This window comes from Trichosurus vulpecula, chromosome 3 (assembly GCF_011100635.1).
Source record: "Trichosurus vulpecula isolate mTriVul1 chromosome 3, mTriVul1.pri, whole genome shotgun sequence".
NCBI classification, from domain to species: Eukaryota; Metazoa; Chordata; class Mammalia; order Diprotodontia; family Phalangeridae; genus Trichosurus; species Trichosurus vulpecula.
This window is the reverse complement of record NC_050575.1, coordinates 285,755,346-285,781,037: the sequence shown is the minus strand read 5'-3', so window position 1 is coordinate 285,781,037 and position 25,692 is coordinate 285,755,346. Positions and strand designations below refer to the sequence as shown.

Here is a 25,692-nt window from a genome sequence, read left to right as displayed (position 1 = left end):
CATGTACCACTTGTTTAGCCATTTCCTAATAGGACAGTACCCCCTTAATTTCTAACTTGACTGCCATGAAAAAAGCTGTGAGTCAGTAAAACTCATGCCTGTCTCCTGGGCTAGCCTCTTACTCTGATTGCTGAGGGCTATCTTCAGGGTATCTGAGGGTGGCTGACCATGAAAAGAACTGCTATAAATATTTGTATTTTTCCTCTTCCTTTGACTTCCTTAGTATATAACCTTATACACACAGGTATAGTTGGGTCAAAGGATATGCACATTGTAGTAATTCTGGGGGTATAGTTTCAGATCAATACCAATAGTATACATGTGTACCTATTTTCCCTCAGCCCCTCCAAAAGCCCTGCTAAGAATGGGATGAATTAGAGTCTAGTCCATGTAGAAAGTATGTATTTGGGAACCTAAATGGCAACCAGACTTAGGAAGTGGGCATTTTATAGACCTAGGACAATAGGATCGTTAAGAGCTAGAAGGGACCTTCAGATATTATCTAGTCCAAACCCCCTCAACCTAAAAATGAGAAAACTTAGGCACACAGTGGCAGAGCTGGGATTTAAACCCAGGTCTTCTGACTCCAAACTCTGCACTCTTTAAAATATAGACCAGGAATTCCTAAAGATTTTTTATTTTTTGTCACCCCTTTGGCAGTATAACAAAGTCTATGGACTCCTCTGAATAATGTTTTTAAATATATAAAATACATAGGATCACAAAGGAAACCAATTACATTGAAATAGTTTACATATTTAAAAAATCAAATTCACAAACCCCAGGATGAGAGCTCTTCCTTTGTCACAAACTGTCTATATAGTTCTGAGTCTTCTCTATATATTCCTTCTCAAAACATGTGTTTTGGGCAGACTGTGAAGGTATTATTACAGGCAGTATCTCCACTTTATGCATAAACAGATTCAAAGAATTGACTTGCCAATGTTTAAAAAGCTAGTATCAGAGGAGGAATTTGAACTCTGATTTCTCCCCGTTCCAAGTATAGCATTCTTTAAAATGTGCCATGTCAATGTGATTGGACAGCCGTGACACTGTCAACCATATAATTGAGGGACACTCCTTAAATGGAGCTGTCACATGAAACTATAAAATAAAATGAGCCAGAGCCAGTGGTTTTTAAGCAAGGTCTAAGTTTAGGTTTTTATAAATGCATCAATTCATTATTCTCTATTCCATCCTTCAGCAAGAACAGCCTTTTCTAAAAAAAGGATTTGAAAGTAAAATTTGCACACCCAAGCCCCAATGAATTCTCTGGGAAAGCTACTGAAACCCTCTCTGCCCTCTCCCTACTTCCCATCCCCCACCCCTCATAGTATTAGCATTACAAATGTGCAAGGCAGTGTGGCAGGGGCTATATAAATGGAAAGGCAGAGGGGCCAAGTAGAACAGAAACAGTTAAAATCTCAAGAAGTCATCTATGCTTTTCAAAATCCTACATGTTACTGATGCTGTAGAAACAAGAGTAAGACATGATTCTAAATGCCATGGGAAGAATTTCCAGGCATTGGAAAATAACCCATGGAGATGTTACATGTAGCTGACCTTAATAAAAAAGTGGCAGTATTAAAATTAAACACCAGAACAACACACATGTCATCTTTATCCCACAAGGTCTTGTGTGGGATGAAAGACCCTCACCAATTAAAAGTTAATAAGGAGCCATCTCAGGGTGGGAACAGAAATAAATTTTATTCAATTCTCGAGAATTGGGCATCCCCCACTAGAGCAAATCCAGCAAGGGAGGCACTTTACAAGGGGCTAGGCACTCATAATTATACCTAACACGAGAGAATTCCCGCCCACCTCTGACCCTTCTCACCAGTGGCTGGGAGGTGGGCTTACAATCTGAGCATGAAAGCTAGACAAAGAACCGGGAAATTGAGGCACAGAAACTCCAATTTCCATTCCCTTAGTTAATGATTACAACTAAGGTGACATCTATAAATCTAGTGAAGGAGAATAGGAAGAGGGGAGGGGGAGACCCTCTCCATTCTTTACAGTAGAGAAAAACAGGTCATTATGACGCTGTTCTTGCTGAGCAAATCTTTAAACCAGAACCAGAAGAAAGAACAAAAAGTTTCAGGGTAAACTTTCCCAGAGGCTGAGCCATCATCTCATGGCCTCAGAATTTTTTTTTCACTTTCCTATTTCTTGCTTAGTATAGATATAGATATATATATTTATACATACCTTCCCTGTGAAGTATTCACATTTTATTTACCTCACACAGTCTTGAGTGAAGGATTGACCTTAAATCACTGTGTGCGTGTATACATATTACACAAAATAAATGTGAATTTCACACATAGGTGCTATGAAAGTGTTTTATAGGGGTTTCCGTGACAGTATGTCTACAGAGTGGTTTCAGGGACTGATTTTGGTTGAAGTGAAGTGGGAAGGTCATGAGGTATGCAATTTGTGGGGTGGGGAAGGACAAACCACAGAATAGTTGACAGGACAGAAAGCACTCTGATCCTCTGGGTTATATGAAATCTACAGTCCTATGATCTAGCCATCAGTCACATGACATCCTGAGTCTGAAGAAGAGACACAAGCTTCTGCTGTTTCAGCTTTGGTTTCTTTTCTTAGAATTGGCAACATTTTAATATTTTTACCTTTGTGCTAAAAGACAGGGCATTAACCCTGACATGATAGACTATCATGAATATGGACATTTTCTTTAAAATAATAACTTATAAATTTGTATTTTGTTTGCAAGTTAACTGAATATAATTAAAAGAAAAAAATCATCTCATATCTTTTATAGAAATGTGCCATGTTAATCCTGTCCCTGAAGAGTTCTAAAACTACATTACTGGGGAATTTAAATATTAGTTTGTTTACAATGGAATACTGATGCAACTACGTTTCTGACAATGAGCTATGAGGAAATGACATTAGATTGCCTAGGCTGTCAATTTAAGCTCCTTTTCAATTGGACATAAATCTAATTACGTTTTACTTTATTTTTGTCTCAAACAATAAAGAACACTGTCACAACTCATTCCCAAAACATCATTATTCTTAAGGAAAAAACTCCAACATTTTTCTTGGCATCATGAGTCAAAAAAAAAAATGAGGAAATTATACCCAAAAAAGGGTCCCATCTATAATTTTTAGGATCACAGTGAAGGGGAGAAGGGCAGAGAGACATTTGTAGTGGGTTCGACACTACACTAAAAAAGTTTTCCCAAAGTTTTCAGGACACTTATGACAGAACATGTTCTAGGACTCCTTGTCTGATTAATTGTTCACACTTCCATCTTGGCAAGAAATGCTGAAGAAGAAAAAGAGAAATATATTAGAAACAAAAATGAATCCTGAACTTTACTGTAGACAAAAGTCTTCATATGTGTAATCAGTGCGTACAAGTTGGGTTATGTTTTTATCCTACAATGTGAAACTCAAAAAACATTCCATGCATAGTCCAAATGTGTCATGTTTAATAATAATAATAAAATAACAAGCTATTTTTCCTCAGCCATGCTCCTGTTATGGTACATGTGTTGTTTTCAATTTTTTCCACTATTACAAATGGAACTGCTATGAGTATATTGCATGAATATCCCTTTTTTTTCTTTTTAGTTATTTCCTTGGGGTATTTATTTCTTAAAGTAGAATTGCTGGGTCAGAGGATAAGAACAATTTTTAGTCGTTTGTTACATATTTTGAGAAAGTTCTCACAAAATCTAAACAAGTGCCTCCACAATGTATAAGCATACCTGTTAGTCCCACATCCCTACTAACACTGGAATTTACCCTATGATACTTAAATTTGCTTTTTCAATTTGCATGTCTTTCATTGTCTTCAGGGCTGTGCACTTTTCTATGTAAAAGACTTTCTTTTAAAAACTACAGTGTGAAGAAAGGAGCAACAACCACAGATTTTATATATTCCTAATATGACTCACTAGATTATCAAAAATATCCAATTTCAAAACCAAAGGCAAAATTTATTTTAAATTTTATTCACTGTTTTCACTGAACAAAATTAGTTCTAAGTAGAGATGTTTTCAAGTAGAAATGTACTAAATTTTGGTTTTTAGTGAGGAATTCAATGAAGCAGCCTTTCATTGCAAACCAAAAAATTTAGTAGATTGCATATAAATTTGAAGTAAGACACAGCAGATTCACTTTATGCACAGCAAAATTATGCAGTAATGTTTTTGTGGGGGAGGGAGGACAAACCCCAATATAAGGACCCTGACTCTTGCCATCTCTCTTAACCTAATATATAGACCTTGAGTCCCATTACGTTTCGTTAAGTTGTAATGTAACTTAACAAGGAGACAACTTTTCTCCTTATGTTATGATTTAAGAACTAAAGGTACTGGGTGGAAGAGGGCAGGCAGAAAAGCAGGTAGGAGGGTATTGAAACCTTTGAGATGTAGTAACTAGCCCTACATCCACCCTAGGGAGAGCACTTCTCTCTACTTACATCTGCCTAAGTGAAGGTATCTTTAGATCTGCCTAAGCAGAAGAAAGGCCTGTTAGAAGTTAATCAATCCCCAGGTTTTCTGAATTAGGGAACACAAGGAAGTTGGAAAGAATTCTCCCCTTCCCAAATACAGGGACTTGAGCAAAGCAAATCAGGATCAGAATCAGAATCACAGTGTATGCATAATTAGGAGAACAAAAATAAATATAAGAATCATAATGGAATTCAATCACAAACCTCAAAGTGCCATATAAGCAGAAAAGATCTTGATAGCTAAGAAAATCTTACTTATGTCTTTAATTACATGGACCTGGAAATCAGCCATTTCCAAAAATGAGTTCAGGCATACATCCAAGATGCCCCCAAACATCAAGTGAACTTTTTTTTAAAAAATCAATTTTTATTAAAACTGTAGGTTTAGTGAGATCTGAGAAACACGGGAATAGTCCCATAATGTCTGCTAGACATTAGTGGAATATACGATTCATCATATCAAAGCAAGTTATAAGAAATGACATTATGGCAACAGAAGTTAAACTTTTGCTACATTGCTTTGATATGGCTTGCCTTTCTCCTAATTTCTGGGACCCAGAACTAACTCTGAGACAAGACATAAGAAACTGAGATCTTATGAAAGCATCAATCATTCTCTGCTTTTTGTACATTTGGCATAGCTTATTCTAAGATAAGACTTGAAAGTAATTTTTTAGACTGTTTACAATATGAGTCTTTGGTTATAGCCCCAAGACCAAGTTCTCTGGTTTTCAAAAATGATCATATTTTAGTGGAGTTATTTAAAACCTTAGTGGTATTAGCAAAACTAAAATCTGATAAACATGGCCTCTTATTTACCCTGCCTAGATGAAAACCAAATAAACCACATGACTGTGAAGCACATTTGCTGTACTGTACATATATGTAACTGCTAGCTTACTGTCAGTTGGCACTGGCCGGTAAATACTAAGGGGGAGGAAATGAAATAAATGCTAATTATTTTGCATCTTTTATATTTCCTACATATTTAAATATACTGTATTACTGTGACCAGAGAAATATACGAAAATTAAAATATATATAGTTTTTTATGTCATGTTATTAAATGAGATAATGGCTGTAAAGCACTTGGCATTATAAATGCCAGATACTTATTCTCTTCCCCTGTTACTAATAAATTTCTTCTGTATTTGGGTGGAAAAGTCTTAAGACTTCAAGGCACATCTAGATTCCTTATAATGAAAAATTCAGTACAAATTTTATCACCACAATTTACATTTTTCTCCATTTTGTTTTTTTACTAATATACTCAATTCTCAATATCTATATTCTCTTCCTCTCAGAAACTCCTGGTAAATATTTCCATTGAGGCTATAAAACTATCGCTGAAAAGTAGAAATTCCTTTACCAGCTGTGCTGTGTACACTCCCTTCCCCCTGCTTGTTAAAAATGCATATTTCTACATCTATTGATATAATCATATGGTTTTGTTTTTCTTGTATTTAATATGGGCTATTACATTCATAGTTTTCCTAATACTGAACCAACTCTGAATTCCTAGTATAAATCTAACCTAGTCAGAGTACGTAATCATTGTGATAATATTGTTGCTAATATTAAAAATGTTTCCATTAATTTTCTAAGGATACTGGACTATAGCAGTGGCTCTTAACCTTTGAATTGTCATAGACCTCTTTGGCAGTGGTGAAACCTGTAGACCATTCTCAGAATGTTTTTAAATACATAAACTAAACTACATCGAATTACAAAGGAAACCAATTATGTTGAACTATATTAATGACTGAAATATATTCATGATATATGTCATAAATATGTTGGTATATAATACATTAATGTCAATATATTTACATAGTGATTTATAGTATATGTTTATTTTATGTATGTATGTACATATATATATGTACAAACAAGTTCCTAGACTCCATGTTAAGAATTGCTACTCTATAGTTTCTGTGAGGTAAGACTCAAAATGAAGAGACACATTTTCAGGCATAGGTAATGTGAGATTTTGTTTTGCTTGACTAAGTGTATTTGTTGTAAGAGTTTTGCTTTGCTTTTCAGTGAGATGAAGAGGTAGGAAGGAGAGAAAATAAATGGTTGTGAATTAGGAAAATAACAAGACAAGACAAGAATTCTCACCGAACTTTTCTAAAGACACTTGTTAGGTTAAGGCTCAAGTTAACACTGGGGAACAAGCAATATTAATTTACCCCATGAAGAAAGTTCTGTTCATTGTCTATGATAATAACAATCTGCCTATTCTATGCTTTATTATTATCATTTATATTAAAGTAGGTCAAGTATTAATATTCTTTTTCCACTATTTACAACCTTTTTTCCCAATTCCTAGAAAATATAAAAGAGGAAAAGATAATTACAATACATGGGTTTTAAATAGTAACCATAAAAGCCACGCTTAGGTCCTCACTATTGTGGTTGCTTTTCTCAGTCTGTATTTTTCTAAGGTTTAATGCAATTTGTCTTATTATAAGAAATACCTGGCTGTTTTTTTTCAATAAAACTGAAGTCCCATCATCAACTTCAAACTCTCCATAGTCTTTTAGACACCGCACCTGAAATGGAAGAACCTCAGATTTTTTACTCAAATTACACTATGTCTCATTAGTTAATTAGGTAACACTTTACACAAACTTTGCTCTTTATCCCTCACTGCCCAACCTTTCCATTATGTGCTCTGGAGTATGTGCTCAAGTAGGTAACAACCTTGGTTTCATCTTAAATATTTTATTTTCTACTCCTCTCATCTTCTGGCTCCCACTAAGACCTGATGACACAGCCTCCTTTTCCAGCATTGGTTACACTTTCATCCATTCCCCTCCCCAACTCACTAATTGAGGTGTGGGAGCTGGAATCCTCTTTGCTCCCCACCCACTTTAATGTTCACCCTTCACCTCTATCACACAGCAACCTCTCCTCCACTGAGGTTAACTCAATGTGTGTCTACCACCCAATCACAATTCTGGTAGCCAACCTAAAAGAGGTAGGCATTAGAAGCTGAGGGGACCAGGAAAGGACCCTGCAGAAGCTGGATTTTGAGAGGGACAGTGAGGGGAATGAGCAAGAAGCTCTGGACAGTAAGGCCAAACAGCAAAAGAAAGGGAGCCAAGGCAGTGAGCTGTGCTATCCTGACACCAAAGAGAGGATGCTGGCAGGCAGGGGAAGAGGGTGGGGTGAGGAGGAAGAGAAGGTGTGGTGAGGGTGCAGTAGAAGGCAGGAACAGGAACCAACTGGGACTTGATCTGGTTCTACTAGAAGGTCCTGATCCACTGACTTGGGGATGCTTGTAGCTTATGAACGTATAAAATGAGCCAAGGGGTTTTCAAAGGATCACAGATTTACAGCTGGAAATGAACTTAAGCATGAGGTAATACAACCCTTCAACTTACTGATGAGGAAACTGAGGCCATATTAGGTAACTTTCCCAGTCATAATGCTGACTCTTACAAGCTTTTTTTTTTAAATGAAGTCTTCCACAGAATGTTAAGTATGCTCCCTAGTAACCTCTTAGCATGTGGAGAGGTGAGGGTTTTCTTGTCAGCTCTTTGCTAATCTCTTGGCTGGAAAGAAGAATGTACCGAAGGGAACCCCCCCAAGCCAACAAAAGTCCTGATGACATTCCTGATACAGCAACATGTGAGGAGCAGGAATTATTTTACTTCCTCTGGGATGACACACAATCCAATGAGTTGTGACTAGGAATAAACTACTTTGTCTCTGAGCCATTGAGAGCTTTATGGGATTTCTCCCAGTGAGTTAATCCAACCCTCAAGGGAAGTCAGAAATCTTTCAATATTTTCTCTACATAATTTGTGGCAGAGCAGATTGAGAACTAGACTCAGAGCTGAAAACGTGCGTTCAAATCACTTAACATTTCAACTCTCCTAAGTCACTCTATTAAGACTGTGAATTACTGAAAAGTTGTTATTCTTTATTGGTTTCTTCTTCAGACATTCCCTAAACTACTATCTGAACAATAAAAAATTTACCACACACTTAATAACTTCTTTTTGATTTTTCTGACATCCAACCTAAAGTTTGAAAAATAATACTTCAGAATTGAAGTACTTTAGAATAAGCCTCTAACATAAGCACTTGAAAAGCTGCACTTACCTCAATGTACAGACTTTTAGGGGGTTTCATATCTTGTGTAATATCTAATCCTTCCTCTCCACCCAAACATCTCATGTATGTAGCAAGAGACTTTTTATAGCAATTGAACCATTCTATCTGCAAACAAATAAAAATATTAATCTTGCAATTATATACAAAAGATAAACTTTCTATTCCAAAGAAGACAGAGCTTCACTATGGCCTAAGTGAAATACAAACCAGCTCGTGGACTCTTGGGAAACAGATACGCTTTTTGAATGATGACCCCTTTTAAATTTTTGTGTCCAAAAATATGATCACTAGAAGGGTTTAGAGATGGAAGTTCTGAATCAATTAAAACACAAAGATTTCTCCATCTCTGTATTTTCTGCCTTCTAATTACTGTGATTTAACTGAAAGCAGTAAACAGACTTCCAAAGGAATACTAAGAAAAATAAAAAGTAATTTTGATAATGGAGAACCGCCAGATGGAGGATAACTCAACTTCATTTTGAGGTGAGAAGCTAATACTAAACTGCACATAATCTACCTACCGAAAAAAAGCATGAAAGAAAAATCACTAGTAGCTTTTTTTTTTTTGGAGGGGTGGGGCACAGGCAATTGGGGTTAAGTGACTTGCCCAGGGTCACCAGCTAGTAGGTGTCAAGTGTTGAACTCAGCTCCTCCTGACTACAGGGCTGGTGCTCTATTCACTGTGCCACCTAGCTGCCCTTACTAATAGCTTTTAAAGACCACAGATACCTATTTTTATTATCTCCTATTTGGGAGATTTAATATTCACAGAGGCAATAAGACAATTAAAAAAAAAAGGAATTCCTAGAAAGTACTGAAAAGAATCAAGTTTTTTTTATCTCTTATTTTCAAAAAGGTAACATTAGTGATTTAGTAGCATTAGGCTATAACTCCTCCATACACTTTCTACATATGCTTTCAATAGGTTTACAGGAAGCATCCTTCATTAAGAGTTTTAGTGAAGCATTTGCTCCCTGGTGACTGATGTTAGTCCTTCATTTTAGCTTTGTCTTGGCGGCAACTCTATATTTTGCTTTTTACGCTTCAATAACTGGATTTGGGGGATATAGAAACACAGCCATGGGAGTCTACACCAGCTGGTATTCTTCAGTGAGCTGTCAAAAATATCCAGAAATTTAAGTAATTACCAATGACTTCCTGCTTTGTCATTAAATTTTTTTTTCTTATCATGGGCTTAACAAGCATCAAGAAATACAAACATTTCAATATATAAAGAAAAGAAAGTATATAATGTTTAGTCCTTTCTGAAAACATACTTTGGTTCTTAAGCCTAAATGGTTACAAGGAGCAGTGAAGAAGCATCCTTTAGTATATTTTAAAACTAAATGAGCAATTCACACAATAACATGTAGTTATTGTGTTTATGGAGATCAAAACGCTCTTGTAGGATTCTTTAATTTTTTATTCTGATTTTTGAAAATCCCTGTTAAGAAAATAAAGGCTGGCAATGCACTGTTAATTGATCCACAACTACGCTGGAAAGCAATTAAAAGAAAGTGACTAAAATACCCATACCCTTTGATCCAATGTTCCCACTATTAGGCATATATTCTAAAGAGGTCAAAGATAGAAAGGGCCCATATACATCAAAATATTTACTTATAGCAATATTTTTTGCAGTAGCAAAGAAATGAAAACAAAGTAGATGCCCATTTATTGGGCAATGGGTGAACAAATTGTGGTGCATGAATGTAATAGAATATTAAGAACACCAAAAAGAATGAGATGACTTAAATGAACTGTTACAAAATGAAGTAAGCAGAAGCAGGAAACATTATGATCCCTTTAATCATTCAAATAACAAATTATTCTAGTCACTCATCACCAACACTCCTCCAGTTACTCATTCCCCCAAATTATGAAGGATTGTTCTCAAGCCTAAAATAAATTTATGCCACATGTGAAAATGACTCACATAAGACATACGCAATATGAATGGGGATATGAATTTACGAACTTGGATATAAATGTCATAATTTTCACTATTGTCTCGTAAGACAAGTAGCTGTCATTCAGTGATGTTATATGGACCACACTAATTTCACAAGTAAAAAACGGAGAGATTTCAAAATGGCAGAATCAGATCTAACATTCAGATAAAATAAGTTTATTTTATAGTGTTATTGGAGAGTGTTACTCAGCTATAAAATTATATAAGACAGGCAGCTAGGTGGCGCAGTGGATAGAGCATCCTAGAGTCAGGAGGATCTCAAATCCCGCCTCAGACCCTTGACACTTAGTAGCTGTGTGACTGTGGGCAAGTCACTTAACCTCGAATGCCTTCCAAAAAAACAAACCACACTCCACCCCCCACCAAATGACACAAGAGATGAAAAAAATTAAAACTGAACCCACCAAAAACGCAACCATTTCATAGCTACATGATAAGCATGAGGAAAAGGTTATTTAAACACTCATTTATCTGTTAAGTGGCTAAAACAAATATAATGAATCACTATCAAAAAGTATGGAAGCTATGTGATATAATGTAAACTATCCCAATTTTCATTACAAATAAATATATCACTTATTAAGGCAAATATACATATGCAAGGCAGAAAGATAGTACATTAGATAAAACACTGGACCTGGATCCAGGAAGTCTTGAGTTAAAATCTAGCCTCAGACACTATATGTGTGACCCTGGGCAGGTCATTTAACTTGTTTGTCTCAGTTTCCTCATCTGTAAAATGGGGACAATAATACCTACATCTCAGGGTTGTTGTAAGGATAAAATGAGATAATATTTGTAAAAAAAAAACTTTGCAAACCTTAAAGTGCTACATAAATGCTAGTATTATGGTGATTATTGAAATACTTTGAAAAATCGAGTCAGACATACAAAATGAACGGAATTAATTAAATTCCAGTTCATACCTTTAAAATATTGTTAGTTATTCCTAATAGGCAATATAACCAGCTAGGTTTTTTGAACTATAAAGGTTTTCCACATACAATCTTGTTTTCATTTCTTTCCATAAAGTATACTTTTCCATAAAGTATACTCCATAAAGTATAAATTGAGCCTCAGAATTGCTTACTTATAAATGTGAAAAATGACCAGCCACTACTGTCCTACCAGGATAATACACAATCATACAATGGTGATAGTAGGGCTGACTTACTTCTTCAGCTGACATGTGAAATCTCAGAGCGTTTGGCAAGACACTGCCATATTCCCACCTGAGAGCTCTAATCCGAAGCAATCGATCATACCTAGAATGTTAGAAAGATACTTAGAATCAAAAAAAAAATTACAAAGAAACAGACAAGAATAACAAGAACTATGAAAAACAAAACTGACAAAGAGGAACTAGTGCTATCAGACCTCAATATGTGTTATAAAGCAGTATCTCCACAGGCTTAGACTCACCTGTGCTCACCTGGTTTCTATACCGACCCCCACCTCCACCTCCTCCTCTGGATTTTTGAAGGTCAGAGAACTGGGTCTTCAAGGCTCTCCGTGGCATATTAATACTGTACTAGGGACCTCAGAATCCCTGGGCCTTGGGTGAATCATTTGGACCACTGAGAGGGTTGTTACCATACCACATGAGTTGTGGTATCCAAGGTATTTACCCTGGGACTTTCTGACCACGTTGTGGATTTCTAACCTCCCCAGTCTAACTTTCTGAGGGAGTCCTCTGTTTTTGCTTCCTCTGGACACAGTCTAGGCTACATTTGTCTGTGGCTGAGCTGAGAGGCTGGCAGCTTATCTGTGCTGGCTTTGATAGTGGCCCTTTTTTCTACCTTTTCCTACTGCCTATAGGCTTCTGGCTTACTTTTTGTGCTTTATGGGGTAGAAAATGTTACTTACTGTAGTTTCTAACTGATTTCTTGATCATTGTTTGGTCTGGTCCCAATACTGGGTTTTTGCTGGAGGAGGTTTGTGGAACCTGGGTAGTCTTCCTCCTGTTCAGGCAGCCATCTTGGCCAAAACTAATACAATACGTTTCCTGCCCCAAGTCTCCCCACCTGAAAGCCATGTTCAACTCAGCTCTGTCCAGTATTTAAAGCTCTTCATAGCCTGGTCCCTTCCCACTGCTCCAGTCTTGTTATATTTTACTGCACTCCATGCACTCTATGATCCAGCTATTTTGATCTATTTGCTACTCCTCACACGTGACAATCCATCCCCCATTCCCAGGCCTTTGAGCTAGCTATCTCCATGCCTGGAAAGCCCTCCTTCTTCACTTCCATCTTAGTTTCCCTGGCCATCTTGAAGTTTCAACTCAAATGCCACCTTCTGTAGAAAATCTTCCCTAGTTCCCCCCAGCTGCTAGTGCCTTCCTCTCTGATACTGCCTTTCATCTACTCTATGTTATTTACGTATTCATTTACATGCTGTCTCCCCTGTTGGCAGAAGAGCTCCTTGAAGGCACCTCCGAGGTCCTTGCCTTTCCTTATATTCAGTGCAGAGCACAGTGCTGGTTTGTAAAAACTAATAAACATCTCCTGACTAAGGAGAAACAGGTAATCTAATATATTGGTTGCTTTAAAAAAAATCTGCAACTAACAAACGCCACATAAGATGAGCATTTCCATATACAAAGCAGAACAGAAAGATTACACATGCAGTCTCAAATTTGCACTATTACTATGCATAGCTATCCTAGTACATCATTGCATTTTGAAGAGAAATATGCAGTAGGAATCGCAAAGCTGACCATACCTTCCAAACTAGCTATCTTATTACAACAACCAAATCCCAAAAGAATTTTTAAAAGGCAGGGAGAGGAGTCTATCTATACAAATACATTTATATTTGTTCTATTTGTGACAGCAAGAAAAAATGGAAATAAGAGTATGTCTAACAACTGCAGAATGAAGAATTATGACATAACAATATAATGTGCTATGCTGCCCCTCAAAAATAGTAAATATAAGACATACAATCGTTTATGAAAAAGATCTGCATAAAGTGCAAAATAAAAAGAACCAGACTGCATTCCCAATGAATACACTATCAACCAAATTACAGATAAGAAAGAAAACAAAGCCCAGAGTAGTGTAACTTTGGACAGACTTGGAAGGGAGAACAAAAACATGTTTTGCTTGTTTGGTTCTATCTTGTAAAATGCTTTTCATGTAAGATTTTCATGTTTTCATGTAAGATTTTACTTCCTTATTTTGTATACTGGATTTAAAAAATTTTTTAATGTTATCAAGTTTATAATTTAAATTTTTTTAAAGGTATTCTAGCTCTTACAGATGAAAACAAATAAATTAAGAACCAAGAAGGGGGGTACAATGGCAAGAGTACTGGATTTGGAATTGAAGGACCTAGGATCCAGTCCTAGCTCTGCTATTTACTACATGTGTCACCTTAAGTTACCTTAAGTAATTTAACATCTTGAAATCTTCGCGTCCTCATCTACAAAATGGACTAACTGACTTTTAATGTACATTCTAGTTCTAAATTTATGAACCTATGATGAGAGAGTTGGAGAGCTCCTCTTTATAACTCTATTAAGTGATTAATCAATGAAATCACATGAAAAACTCTTTTGCTTCCCTGATACAAGAAAGAAATCTGTATTCTACAATGACCTAAGACAATTCTGAAGGACTTTTGGTGGAAAATGCTATCAACTTCCAGAGGAAGAACTGATAAGAGTCTGAATATAGATTGAACAATTTAAAAAAGATTTTTTTCTCGGGGTTTTTTTTTTTTTGGTCTGTGTTTTCTTTTGCAACATGCTAGTTAATAGGGAAATATGTTTTCTATGACTGCACATGTATACTCTAGATCAAATTGCTTGTCTTCTCAAGGAGGAAGGAAAGAAAGAAGGAGATAAAAAAACGAAGCTAACAATTATTATATGTAATTGGAAAAAAATGTAAACTCATAAAAAGAAATTTCTATTCTACCTATAAAGGTTATAAAACATTAATTTTCACCAAGAAACTTACAAATATGCAACTATGCAACGTCGATTTCTCAGCAAAGAACTATGTCGAAATTTGATTGTTGGAATTAAGTCACTTCGTCCATCTGACTTCGTCTCATTTCTGATTATAAAAATTCAAAGAAAAAAAGCAAATCATATACATATATATTTTTGAGTAAGAAGTCTGTATTTTCCAGTGACCTTTATTAAAACTGTCCCTTCAATGACAGTCACTTTTAGACTCATCCCGTCATGATCAATACAGTTAGTCAACTCAAATAATTGCCATATATCAAAGACTTTGTAGATTTTTTCAAGTTTCCTGGCAATTCACATAAGATTAAAAATGAAAATTAAATCATAGGTCTAATGCCATAGTCATTTTTTACCACTCAGCATACTCTATCTTTATATTCTGATTAATCTTTACTATTTAAAAAATTATTTATGCAATATAGCACTTTTTTGTGCTCTTGTTGCTATATGAAGACAGGATTAACATCACGACAGAGGATAATTTATATTGTTATTGTATGTAGTTATTTATTACTGTGAGAAGTAATTATTTGTCTCTTGTATTAATAACTGATTACTGTATTAGGACTAAGGTTTTTCCCCTTTTCTACATCCTCATCCAGAAATTAACCAGGGTGGAAATCTTAGGCAGATATTTATCCAAGCCAAGATCTAATCAAAGACAGTAAAAGAAATTCTAAGTTTGGGCTAATGGGTGCATTCCTGCTCATTGTTTTTGCTCAGACAGGTCTGAGAAGTGTTGATTCTCCCTTTTGTCAGACAGATACTATGGAAATTGATAAGTCTTTTTGACCAAGATGTGGGTGACCCACAAATTGTACCCCCATGTGTTGGTAACCAAAAATGGGTTCCTTAGCACTTAGTCAACAAGTGCCCTTGAATAGTTTGGCTTTTTCCCCTGAACTAACTGAATGCTGTTTGTATGTTGGAGTAAGCTTGTCGGCCCCTTCACCTTGCTTCCCTTGCTTAAGCAGATCGAAAGAACCTGTGCTTTCCCGGCCAACCCCTTCACCTTGCTTAAGCAGATCGAAAAAACCTGTATTTTCCCTGGCGTACCTTACACTCCCCCCACCCCCTCCCCGCAGAAGCCGGATGGTTAAAAACAGCTTCCGTTGGAGCCAGAGGCGGCCGCGGCCACGGCCACAGCTGAAGCAGGAGCTGCTGGTAGCAGAGCTGACCTACGTGTGGATCAAGGAGTGCTGAACAAGGACTTGAGGCCAGTGGGTAATCTTTTTACCATACAGGGGAAGCATGTATATGATTTTGCTTTATACCATCATGCTTCTCTGTGGCCTCCTGGTTACTCTTGTGAGGCAGACTTATTGGGCCTGGAAGCTTTTGATCAAAATATCAAAATGGGGATGCTGGTTTGTGGGTTGGTTACTGTGGAGCCTAAATATATGCTTTGATTCTTCTGCCTCCTACTTTGAAGATTCCTTATATCTCGCGGTTCCGAACCTTTCAGACATATATATGATCCTCTTTGAAATTATAAACTCTGCCCTCATACTACACACCAGACCCTCATTGTAATATAGCCCATTCTCTCATTGTAATAGCCTTCTCTCATTAACTATTAACGAATCAGAGTTGATTGCCACCCACAGGAACACCTACTCTCCAATGGGCATATAAACTACAAGCCCACCACCATGAGGGAGCTCTGGTCTAAGGAAGAAGGCCAAGTGATCATCCTTTTACTAATAAACATGCTGGCCTTACTCATATAATGATTAAATTACCCAGAAATCATGTTTCTCAGAACTTTTTAAAAATGTCACATTATAAGGACATGTTTGGATTATAGCACATCCAAATATGTGTTGTAAAGGGGTTTCACTGTACTTTTTAAAAGGCTACAGAGGAAAAAAGATTTGGAGTCTCAACCTAAAAAAAATATGGTTAGAACCTAGGCAACCACCACAAAACCTCCTTTTATGTGAGGACTACAGCACAATTAAGAAATCATAGAAAGAACAAATTTAAAAGTGCTTTTTTCAGGCCTGTCACACACTCTTATTAGGAATATAGTAATGCCCTTCATTTAGAAGCAGGGAGTGGGGAATACTTTTTAAAATGAAAAAAGGAACCAACTTTCACATTTTCTCTACCTTCTAGAAGTCAGATGTTGTTTACAAAATGTGCTATTATGATTTTTTGTATATTTCAAATAGACTAGTCATCATTAAGGTTCTTTATAAAGCAAAGACATTCTTAAGGAGCTATATATTTATGCTTGAGAGATTAAAAGCTAATGGATTACTACTGACAGATTATTTAAAACTACCACCCTCAACACCTTTACCCACCTATAAAATTTTCACTAATCACACCCATCTTTAATAGCAGCACTGAAGCATCTGATAACAGTGATATGAGTAGCTTTAAGAACTACAGTTCTACACTTTGGCCCTGAAAGCCCATTGCTAGGCAAATTACCCCAAGAAATTTTAAAAAAGAAAGAAAATTCATATATATCCATAGCAGCACTTTTTGTAGTGGAACAGAACCAGAATAAAAGTAGATTGAAGAATGACTAAACAAACTTGGACATGAATGTAATGGAATATTAACATGTCCTAAGAAACAGTAAAATCATAGAAGCAAAGGAAGATTTATATGAACTGATGCAGAATAAAGCAGAGACCAGGAAAAACAATATATAAAATGACTACAGCAATGTTGTAATGCTGTAAAATTATAATTACCAAGGTTAGCTCCAGAGAAGGGTTAAAAAATGCACCTCTTTTTTGTATTAGTGGGGGATTATGAATATGCAATATTTAATATACTTTCAGACATAGTGAATGTGATGTATTGTGTGGGTGTTTTTTTAACTACTACTTTTCTCTTTTGGTATACTCCAAGAGAAAGCTCTCTGGGTAGGAAGAGAGGAAAGGAACATATTTGGAAATTAATGTGATACAAAAAACAAAGAGCATCAATAAAAATAAGATCAATTATTCCTTTAAAGAATTGTAATATGAGCATGAATTTTTACTTGCTTATGCCTTACTTGCTTATTTTACTTCACTTACTTTAGAGGCATACAAATTTCTCTTATGGCAATGTTGTAAATGAATGTTAATTTGCACAGAGGGTATAGCACAGCGGGATAAACTTCATGAAGGACTATGCAATTTAATGAATGAGTTAAAATAAAAATATTGTATCAATTCTTTCAAAACACTTTTTAACATTTTCACTAATACAACACAACTTACACATCAGACTGGTTCTGTTCATACAAAGCTTTCATCTCCTCCAGAACTTGCCTGATTCCGTCATCCTAAAATATACAATTTTGAAATGCATTCATTCATTCCTCAAAAGTGACATTTAAACTAATGTCAAATATTTCACAGCCATATTTGTTCACTTTTATTTTATATACACATCTCGTAAAAAATCAGGATTCCCACCAAAGCTTTACAGATGAAGTGACTCCATTACTTATACAAAATAGTAGTTAATTCTTTTAACAAAGTTTCAAAAACAAATGTAACAGATCTGTAGACTTAACAGTCACCTGCCTTAGAATAAGCTTAAATATTTTATATATTCCCTTGCAACACCAAATATTAGGTTTTGAAATTGTAACACTATTAAAATTTATGGCTCAGAAATATACTGTGTATTTGTTTGTTGTATATTTTAAAAACATATTCTCTGGAAAGCATCAGCATACCTCTTGGCATTATGTTAATATAGAAAGCATTTCTTTTTTCAATTCAGTGTTCTGATCAACATGTACAAAGCTTTTCTCTTTTTTCAATTCAGCTTTCTGATCAAAATGTACTTTTGACACTATTGATATAGCTGCATATACCACTTCACCTACTTACACAGCACAGTGGAGAGAGGGCTGGATTTGGATCAGAGAAAAGATCCAGATTTGAACACTAGCTATGCCTTTAATTTCCTGTGTGATCTTGGAAATGTCACATAAGCACTCTGGGTCTTAGTTTCTGCATTTATAAAATGAGATGTTTGGACCAGATGACCTCTAAATTGCTGGTTATGATGGGGAGAAAGAGTTAAGAATGACTCCTGAAACTGGGGAAAAAAATTTACATCAAATTTCTCTGATAAAGGTTTCATTTCTCAAATATATAGAAACCTGAGCCAAATTTATAAAAAATAAGAGTCATTCCCCAATTGATAAATGGTCCAAGGACATGAAGGGACAGTTTTCAGAAGAAATCAAAGCTTATCAACAGTCACATGGGAAAAAATGCTCTAAATAACTATTAGAGGAAATGTAAATCAAAACAGCTTTGAGGAACCACCTCATACCTATCAGATTGGCTAAAATAAGAGAAAAAGAAAATGACAAATGCTGGAGGGGATGTGGAAAAATAGATACACTAATGCATTATTGGTGGAGTTGTGAACTGGTCTAACCATTACGGAGAACAATTTCAAACTATGCCCAAAGATCAATTAAAACTGTGCATAACCTATGACCCAGCAATACAACTACTAGCCTTGTACCTCAAAGAGATCAAAGATAAAGGAAAAGGACCACTATGTATAAAAATATTTATACTAGCTCTTTTTCATGGCAGCAAAGAATTAGAAACTGAGGAGATGCCCATCAATTGGGAAACAGCTGAACAAACTGTGGTAAATGATTGTGATGGAATACTATTGTGCTGTAAGAAATGAAAAAGGGGATGGTTTCAGAAAAACCTGGGAAAACTTATATGAGTTGATGGATATACAGTGAGCAGAATTAGGGGAACATTGTACATAGTAACTGATATTGTGATCAACTGTAAAAGACTTAGCTACTCTGATCAGTACAATGATCCGCAACAATTCCAAAGGACTAATGATGAAAAATGCTATTCTTCTCCAGAGAGAAAACTGATGAACTTTTAAGATTGAAGCAATTTTTTTCACTTGTTTTTGGGTAACATTATCCTTAGCTCTTCTCCTCCCTCAAAGTACCCCTTTTTCTTTGGACAAAATAAAAACAAAATGTTTATAATAAATAAGCATTGTCACAGAAAGCAAATCCACACATTAGTATATCGGAGGAAATGTATGCCTCACTCTGTATCATAATCACATCACATTTCTATCAGGTGGCGTGGACAGCTTCCTCCATTATCTTTAGGGAGCAATGTTTAAGAGAACAGAAAAAGAATTTAGTTGTGAGCTTAATGACGCCTATGAGACATTCACAGATGGAAACTGTAGCAGGAAGTTGGTGATTTGGGACAGGCTCTTGGGGGACAACTGGGGTTGGATTTTTGGAGTCATCTGTATTGAAGTCCAGCCAGTGATGAGCTCCACAGAGGAACAGAGTTTAAAGACAGAAAAGGGACAAAAACAATGACTTGGGAGACACTTTCAACAACTACTTAATGAAGCTAACAGCAGCTCAATTATTTTAAATTAAGAACTCCATCAATACCTTTGTTCATTACAGCAAGAAGTATTTTAACATTCAAACGCGGAAAACTACCTTATAATAAATAATTTGCAAGACAGATTGATTTAAAAGACTATCATAATTGCATTAAAAGCCAATAGAGAATCCTAGCACGTAGTGGCACTCCTCTGCTCAAGTCTAATTGCCTACCAGGAAAAGTCAAATCATTTTGACCACTTATAATCTGGTTTTACCTTGCATTTTATTATTTATTTTCAAATTATTAGTCATCGGCCAACAAGCATTTACTAAGCATCCACTATCTAAGCATCTGTATTGGCAATTAAGGTGGGACTTTTTTTTACTGTTTTAGAATGTTAAATTAATTAAGTGTCTTTGAGCCTCACTAGGTGCAAAGCCCCAGGCCCAAACCCCTAATTACTAGGTGCTAAGCCCATGTGGGCGTGAAGCCCTCAGGGTCCTAAGGGGAGCTGCTAAGACCAAAGCCAATAGTAGGAGCCTAAGTTCTGGTCTCTCAGATGTCTGAAAACTGTGTAAAAACAGAGAACAGAGTTATTTACTTAAGGCTCTCACTGCTGGAGGAGTGTTGGCCTGGGACTCTGGGCAACAGCTCCAAGAGCCTCCTGGCTTGTCAACCCAAATGCTGATGGTTTCTTGGTAACTATGAATTGTATTTGGTCTGTTTATAACATATGTTTGTAATTTGTTTGTATTTGCTCTGAAGTTCAGTGTGCTGGATTTTTTCCCTGAACTAAGTGAATAATATTTGTATGTTGGATTGAAATAAGATTGTTAACCCCCTAACTTTCCTTAGTAAAGCAGATCAAAAGAACCTGTGTGGGCAGTGTTCTTGTTGTTGGGCTTGTGTTGGTCTGTCACCCCCACAGCAGCTGCTGGAAGAATTGTTGCAATGGCATCCACTAATAAGCACCAAGGATACAAAAAGTTTGAAACATTCCTTGAGCTCAAGCAGTTTACATTTCAGTGGGGAAGACACGTATGTTTATAAGCATATACAAACTATATGTAAAATGAATACCGGGTAGTTTTAGGAGAGAATATACTAGCAGCCAGAGGATCAGGAAGAGTTTCACTTAGAGGATGGCCCTTCAGCTGAGTCTTGAAGGATACCAAGGATTCTGAGAGGGGTAGGTGAAGGAGTGAATTGTAGGTAGCAATAACAGCCAGTACAAAGACAGATGACTGAGAGAACCTATGTGCACCCTGAAGCAAGCAGGACAGCATGGCCAAATTGCACAGTATTCAAGGTGGAGTAATATATACGTTTTAGCTACTCCATGTTCCTCAAACATCCTATTCACTTTACTGCATTCTCATGCTGCTCTGGAAACTAGAAAGTCTTCCCCTTTTCACCTGCTAAATTCCAAATTCATTTCAATGCCATCTTCTCTGTGAAGCATTTCCCAAACTCCTCACTGAACAACACATAGCATTTTGTTCTCTACTTCTCTAGTGTTAAGATGCTATTCACGAGTGTCTTATTCCCCCAACAGGACTGCAAATTTCATAAGGGTCTGAATTGTCTTTTCTAAACTTCATCCCAGTGTGTACAATGCAGTGTTCTGCACATAGTATGCACTTATACTATTAAATGTCTATTGAATTTAACTTTACAGTACCATATAACATACCTAAATGAGAGGTAGGGTAACATGGTAGATCAGTAAGACCTGATTCAAGTCAGGAGATCACAGGCAGTCATTAACTCAGACACTGAACCCAAGCAAGTCTCTGAGTTACAAAGTTGTGATTGGCTGATCAGTATCTGAGGAGGGAGTTTCCAAACCAGGAATTCCCCATGTACTAAATTCATAAATACTAAATTTAGTACTTAACTCAGCATTAATTCAATACTAAATTGAAAACTATTAAATTAATAAAAAACCTTAAATATAATCCCATTCCAAGTTTTATCGGAGTAGCTTATAAAGATCTATTATATAGTGTATTTTAGATAGAAAACATTAAGCACTTAAAACTACATTTGTATCTTTTCTGAGTCTCCCTTTAGCAGAGTGGGAACTCAATAAGCTATGTTATTGACTGACTTAGAACTGTAGTGATGATGATGATTATGGGAAACACCTTGGAAGAACTCAGTAGATATAGATGAGGTAGAGAGAGGAAAAAAGCAAATGACAAAGCTAAAGATGAGTGATTGCTCTTTTCCCCATAACTCTTCTTCATAGGTCAAATCCCATCTACATATGTTGCTTGGTGGGTTATCTCTAAGACTAGAGGCCTAGCTTCTGAGAATAAATTGTACCGGTAAATCAGAATTCCACTCCACTCCCCCCCTCCCCAATCATAAAATAAACCACTACACCAAGACTCAGAGTCATATCACAGGTTGTCAGTTTTCAGGGGCTTTAGGGATCACCCAAGTCTCCAATCCATCCTTTAAAGTCCAATTCATTGTTCATTTCTCTATGAAGACCCCTATGATTCCCTATCTATATCTATTTGTCTATCTGTCTCTTCAGGTACATACCCTCCTTTTGCTGATAAAGACATTGAGACATAGAGAAGTCTGAGCCTGGACTAGAACCTGGATCTTCTGACTAGTCCATTAAACGTCAGTTAGTCACAATATGGTTTTTGTTTTTGTTTTTTTGAAAAGGACCTGTCTATTGCTACTGCTTCCTGGAATAATTAGCCAAGAAAAAAGGAATTCTTAAGGACTGATATTGCTGTAGGGATACACTTAGAGGCTTAGATACAACTGATCTATGTCTTCTTCATTTATTTGGCCACTCTTCTCTTGCACCCATTCCATTATTTTTTAGCTCATCCCCTTAACACCTCTTCCTTAGGGTATTATTCCCCTTCCCTTACACTCTCCTTCCACCTTTCATCCTCTCCTTTCTCCTCATGTCTTCTTCATTTATTTGACCACTCTTCTCTTGCACCCATTCCATTATTTTTTAGCTCATCCCCTTAACACCTCTTCCTTAGGGTATTATTCCCCTTCCCTTACACTCTCCTTCCACCTTTCATCCTCTCCTTTCTCCTGCTCCAGACCCACTGCTTTGTACCCTCCATCCATCCGTCCTCCTGCTCTCCCTACCTTTCAGATCCTTTTTGACGGAGCCCCAAGCCCGGTTCCCACTTCACACTCCCCCAATCCTTGGCCCAGCCCTATGTCCAGGGGACCTCTGCCATGAATTCACTCCTTAGCCCAGCCCCTGCCCTTTCCCTTCCACCAGTCTCTTAGCAATCTGTAACTCTCTTTAGAAGCCTACTCTCCCATAGCCCCAAGTTTGGGCTCTAACCCCTTCCTTCCATTCCCTCTCGGTCCCGACTCCTCCCTTCTGCCACTTTGGCCCCGCCCCCTGATAGGCCCCGCCTCTGCGCCCGCCTCACTTAGACCCCGCCCCCTTCCTCCACCAATCCCCTTCCTCCACCAATCCCATCCCCCAGCCGCCCCGCCGTTTCAATCAGCTTCCCCCCCTCCGGTAGCGATGTCACCTGGTCTTACGTTGAAGGCTGGGAGCTGCCCGTCGGGGGCGCGGTGAAGCTCCCGGATGAGCTCGATGGCTTTCTCGCAGAACATAGCTCCGCGCGCTCAGGCCGCGAGGCCCACAACAGCTTACACTCGCGTCCAGCCGCAGCAGAACCCCCGCCGGCGCGCGGAGCGCTCCTCCCTCCCCCCGACCCTGGCGAGGTGGCTTTGGCGCCAAACTCACATCGGCCAATAGGAACGGAGAAGAGGGTGGGTGGAGCCTCGGCTCTTGCGCTCTCCCCGGCGTTCCCACCCTGCTTTCCTTGACTTTCCTACGGGTTTTGGAGAGGGACATGATTCCTCGGGTTTGAGAATTCGACCAGTGTTCGTGGTGGTCTCAGTTCGCAGCCCTTTCCAGGCCGAGGAACCCGGAGCCGGGACAGCGCAGCCTATGCTTGCGGCCGTCAGGGGAACCCTGCCCCCCGAAATTTACGGAGAAAAGGCAAGCAGGCGAAGGAAGGATTTAGGCCCCTCGGGCTCTCTTTCCCCGGTGTGAGAGGCAAGTCAGGTTGATGCCATTTTGTCGTATCCTTCTGCTGATTGCGGACCCACCCTGGCTGTGGAAGGTGGTCCGGCCGGCCCGTTGACAAAAAGCGTGGGAATTCCGCCTCCCGCTTCTTTGTGACGTCACGAAGAGCATTGTGCTTCGCGTGGTTTGTCCACGCTGTGTGCGTTCCACGAGTGACCTACCCTCTCTTCGGCATGACCCAGTCGTTTCATCCACTGTAGTGAAATAATGGACATCTTAATGCACAGATTTGGATAAATGTATGGTTAGTGGGCAATTATTTTGTCCATTTTCATTATTTAGTTTTTACATATATATCAAGATTTCTATATTTAGGTGTTGGACATGTGGTTTAAGTGTCAAGTTTTTGCTTTGTTGTTTCTTTTTTCTGAAAAAAGCAAAATACTTTTACCCTAGAGTCATCAATTTAAAAAAAAATAGTTCCTCTCCCTACAGTTTTAAAAATTTTTTTTAAATGTTAGAGCTCGGAGAATCTTACACTGTTCTAGACCAACCTGTCTCATTTTACAGATGAAGAAACTGAGTGTTGTCATACAGCTAAGTTCAGTGATTTGACCAGCATTCCATCGGGTATGAGTTAGTAGAGCCAGCATTTGATTCCAAACATGGACACTTCACCAGGTTTTGTATCTTGTGCTGTCTATTAAAGAAGAAACAGGCCTAGAGAGGAAGTGACTTATCTGCCCTAGCGTGCACAATTTGCTAGTGGCAGATCTAGGATTAGAATTTGCTTCCTGCCTTAGGATCATGGGATTTAGAAGGAACCTTAGAGGTTATCTAGTTCATTTTACACATGAAAAAACTAGGTGAAGTGACATGCCCAATGCAGCACAGCTAGAAAACAAGAGAGTTGGGATTGAAATCCACTGCTCCTTACTACAAATTCAAGTTAAGTCATCAAAGCATTTAAGGGTCTGCTATGTGCCAGGCACAGTGTTAAGCACTTTACAAAAGTAAAAAACATTCCTGCCCTCAATGAGCTTACAGTCTAATGGACTGATTACCCAAGCTTGAGCTATTTCTCCTGTTGGTTACATGAAAAAGAATATGTTTCAGTTAGACATCAATTTGGGGCAGCTAAGTGGCACAGGAAATAGAGTGCTGGGCCTGATTCGATACTGATCTTGAGTTAAAATTTGGCCTCAGGTACTTACTAGCTGTATGACCGTGGGCAAGTCATTTAATCCTCTTAATCCTCAATTTCCTCATCTGCAAAATGAGTTGAAGAAAATGCCAAACTACTCCAGTACCTTTGCCAAGAAAACCTCAAATGGGGTCACAAAGAGTTGAACACTACTAAACAACAGACATCAGTTTATTTGCTTCAAAAATAACAAGTTTTAACATAATTGTGGTTTGAGAGTTTTCTTGCTTAGGGAATTTGTAGAGAGTCTTAGTGTAGTTCAAAACTAGGCTTGGGATGTGACCTGGCCTGGCTCTTTGAACTTAGTCATTTTGTTTCTTTGATCCCCACCCTCCTTTTCTTAAAATGAAAGGGTCTGTAGGTCCCCTTCCATCTCTAACATTCAAACAGTAAGAAACAAAATCCTATTTAATGTATCCTGGGAACAGAATCTTTGATTCAAGTTATCTAGGGAGCTCCTTCTCCATGAGGGAGTTGCCTATGGCAAATGGAAGTTAAATGACTTGCCCAGAGTCACACCACTAACGTTA

At 37.6% G+C, this 25,692-nt stretch overlaps 2 protein-coding genes across 2 annotated transcripts in view; one reads left to right on the top strand and one right to left on the bottom strand.

The window, feature by feature from the left end:
• Positions 1 to 1,686: 1,686 nt before the first annotated feature.
• On the bottom strand, positions 1,687 to 23,620 carry GINS1 (GINS complex subunit 1). Its single transcript, XM_036750216.1, has 7 exons — positions 23,466 to 23,620; positions 17,790 to 17,854; positions 14,552 to 14,650; positions 11,764 to 11,854; positions 8,606 to 8,722; positions 6,973 to 7,047; positions 1,687 to 3,298 (listed from the first exon to the last, which is right to left on the bottom strand). The coding sequence occupies exons 1-7, from the start codon at positions 23,538 to 23,540 to the stop codon at positions 3,230 to 3,232; spliced, it is 591 nt and encodes a 196-aa protein (XP_036606111.1). The 5' UTR covers positions 23,541 to 23,620; the 3' UTR covers positions 1,687 to 3,229.
• ABHD12 (abhydrolase domain containing 12, lysophospholipase) overlaps positions 23,488 to 25,692 on the top strand; it is a 147,365-nt gene continuing 145,160 nt past the window's right edge. The window contains exon 1 of the mRNA XM_036750214.1: positions 23,488 to 24,257. The gene's annotated coding sequence lies outside the window, so the exon portion shown is untranslated. The remainder of the gene's footprint in view (positions 24,258 to 25,692) is intronic.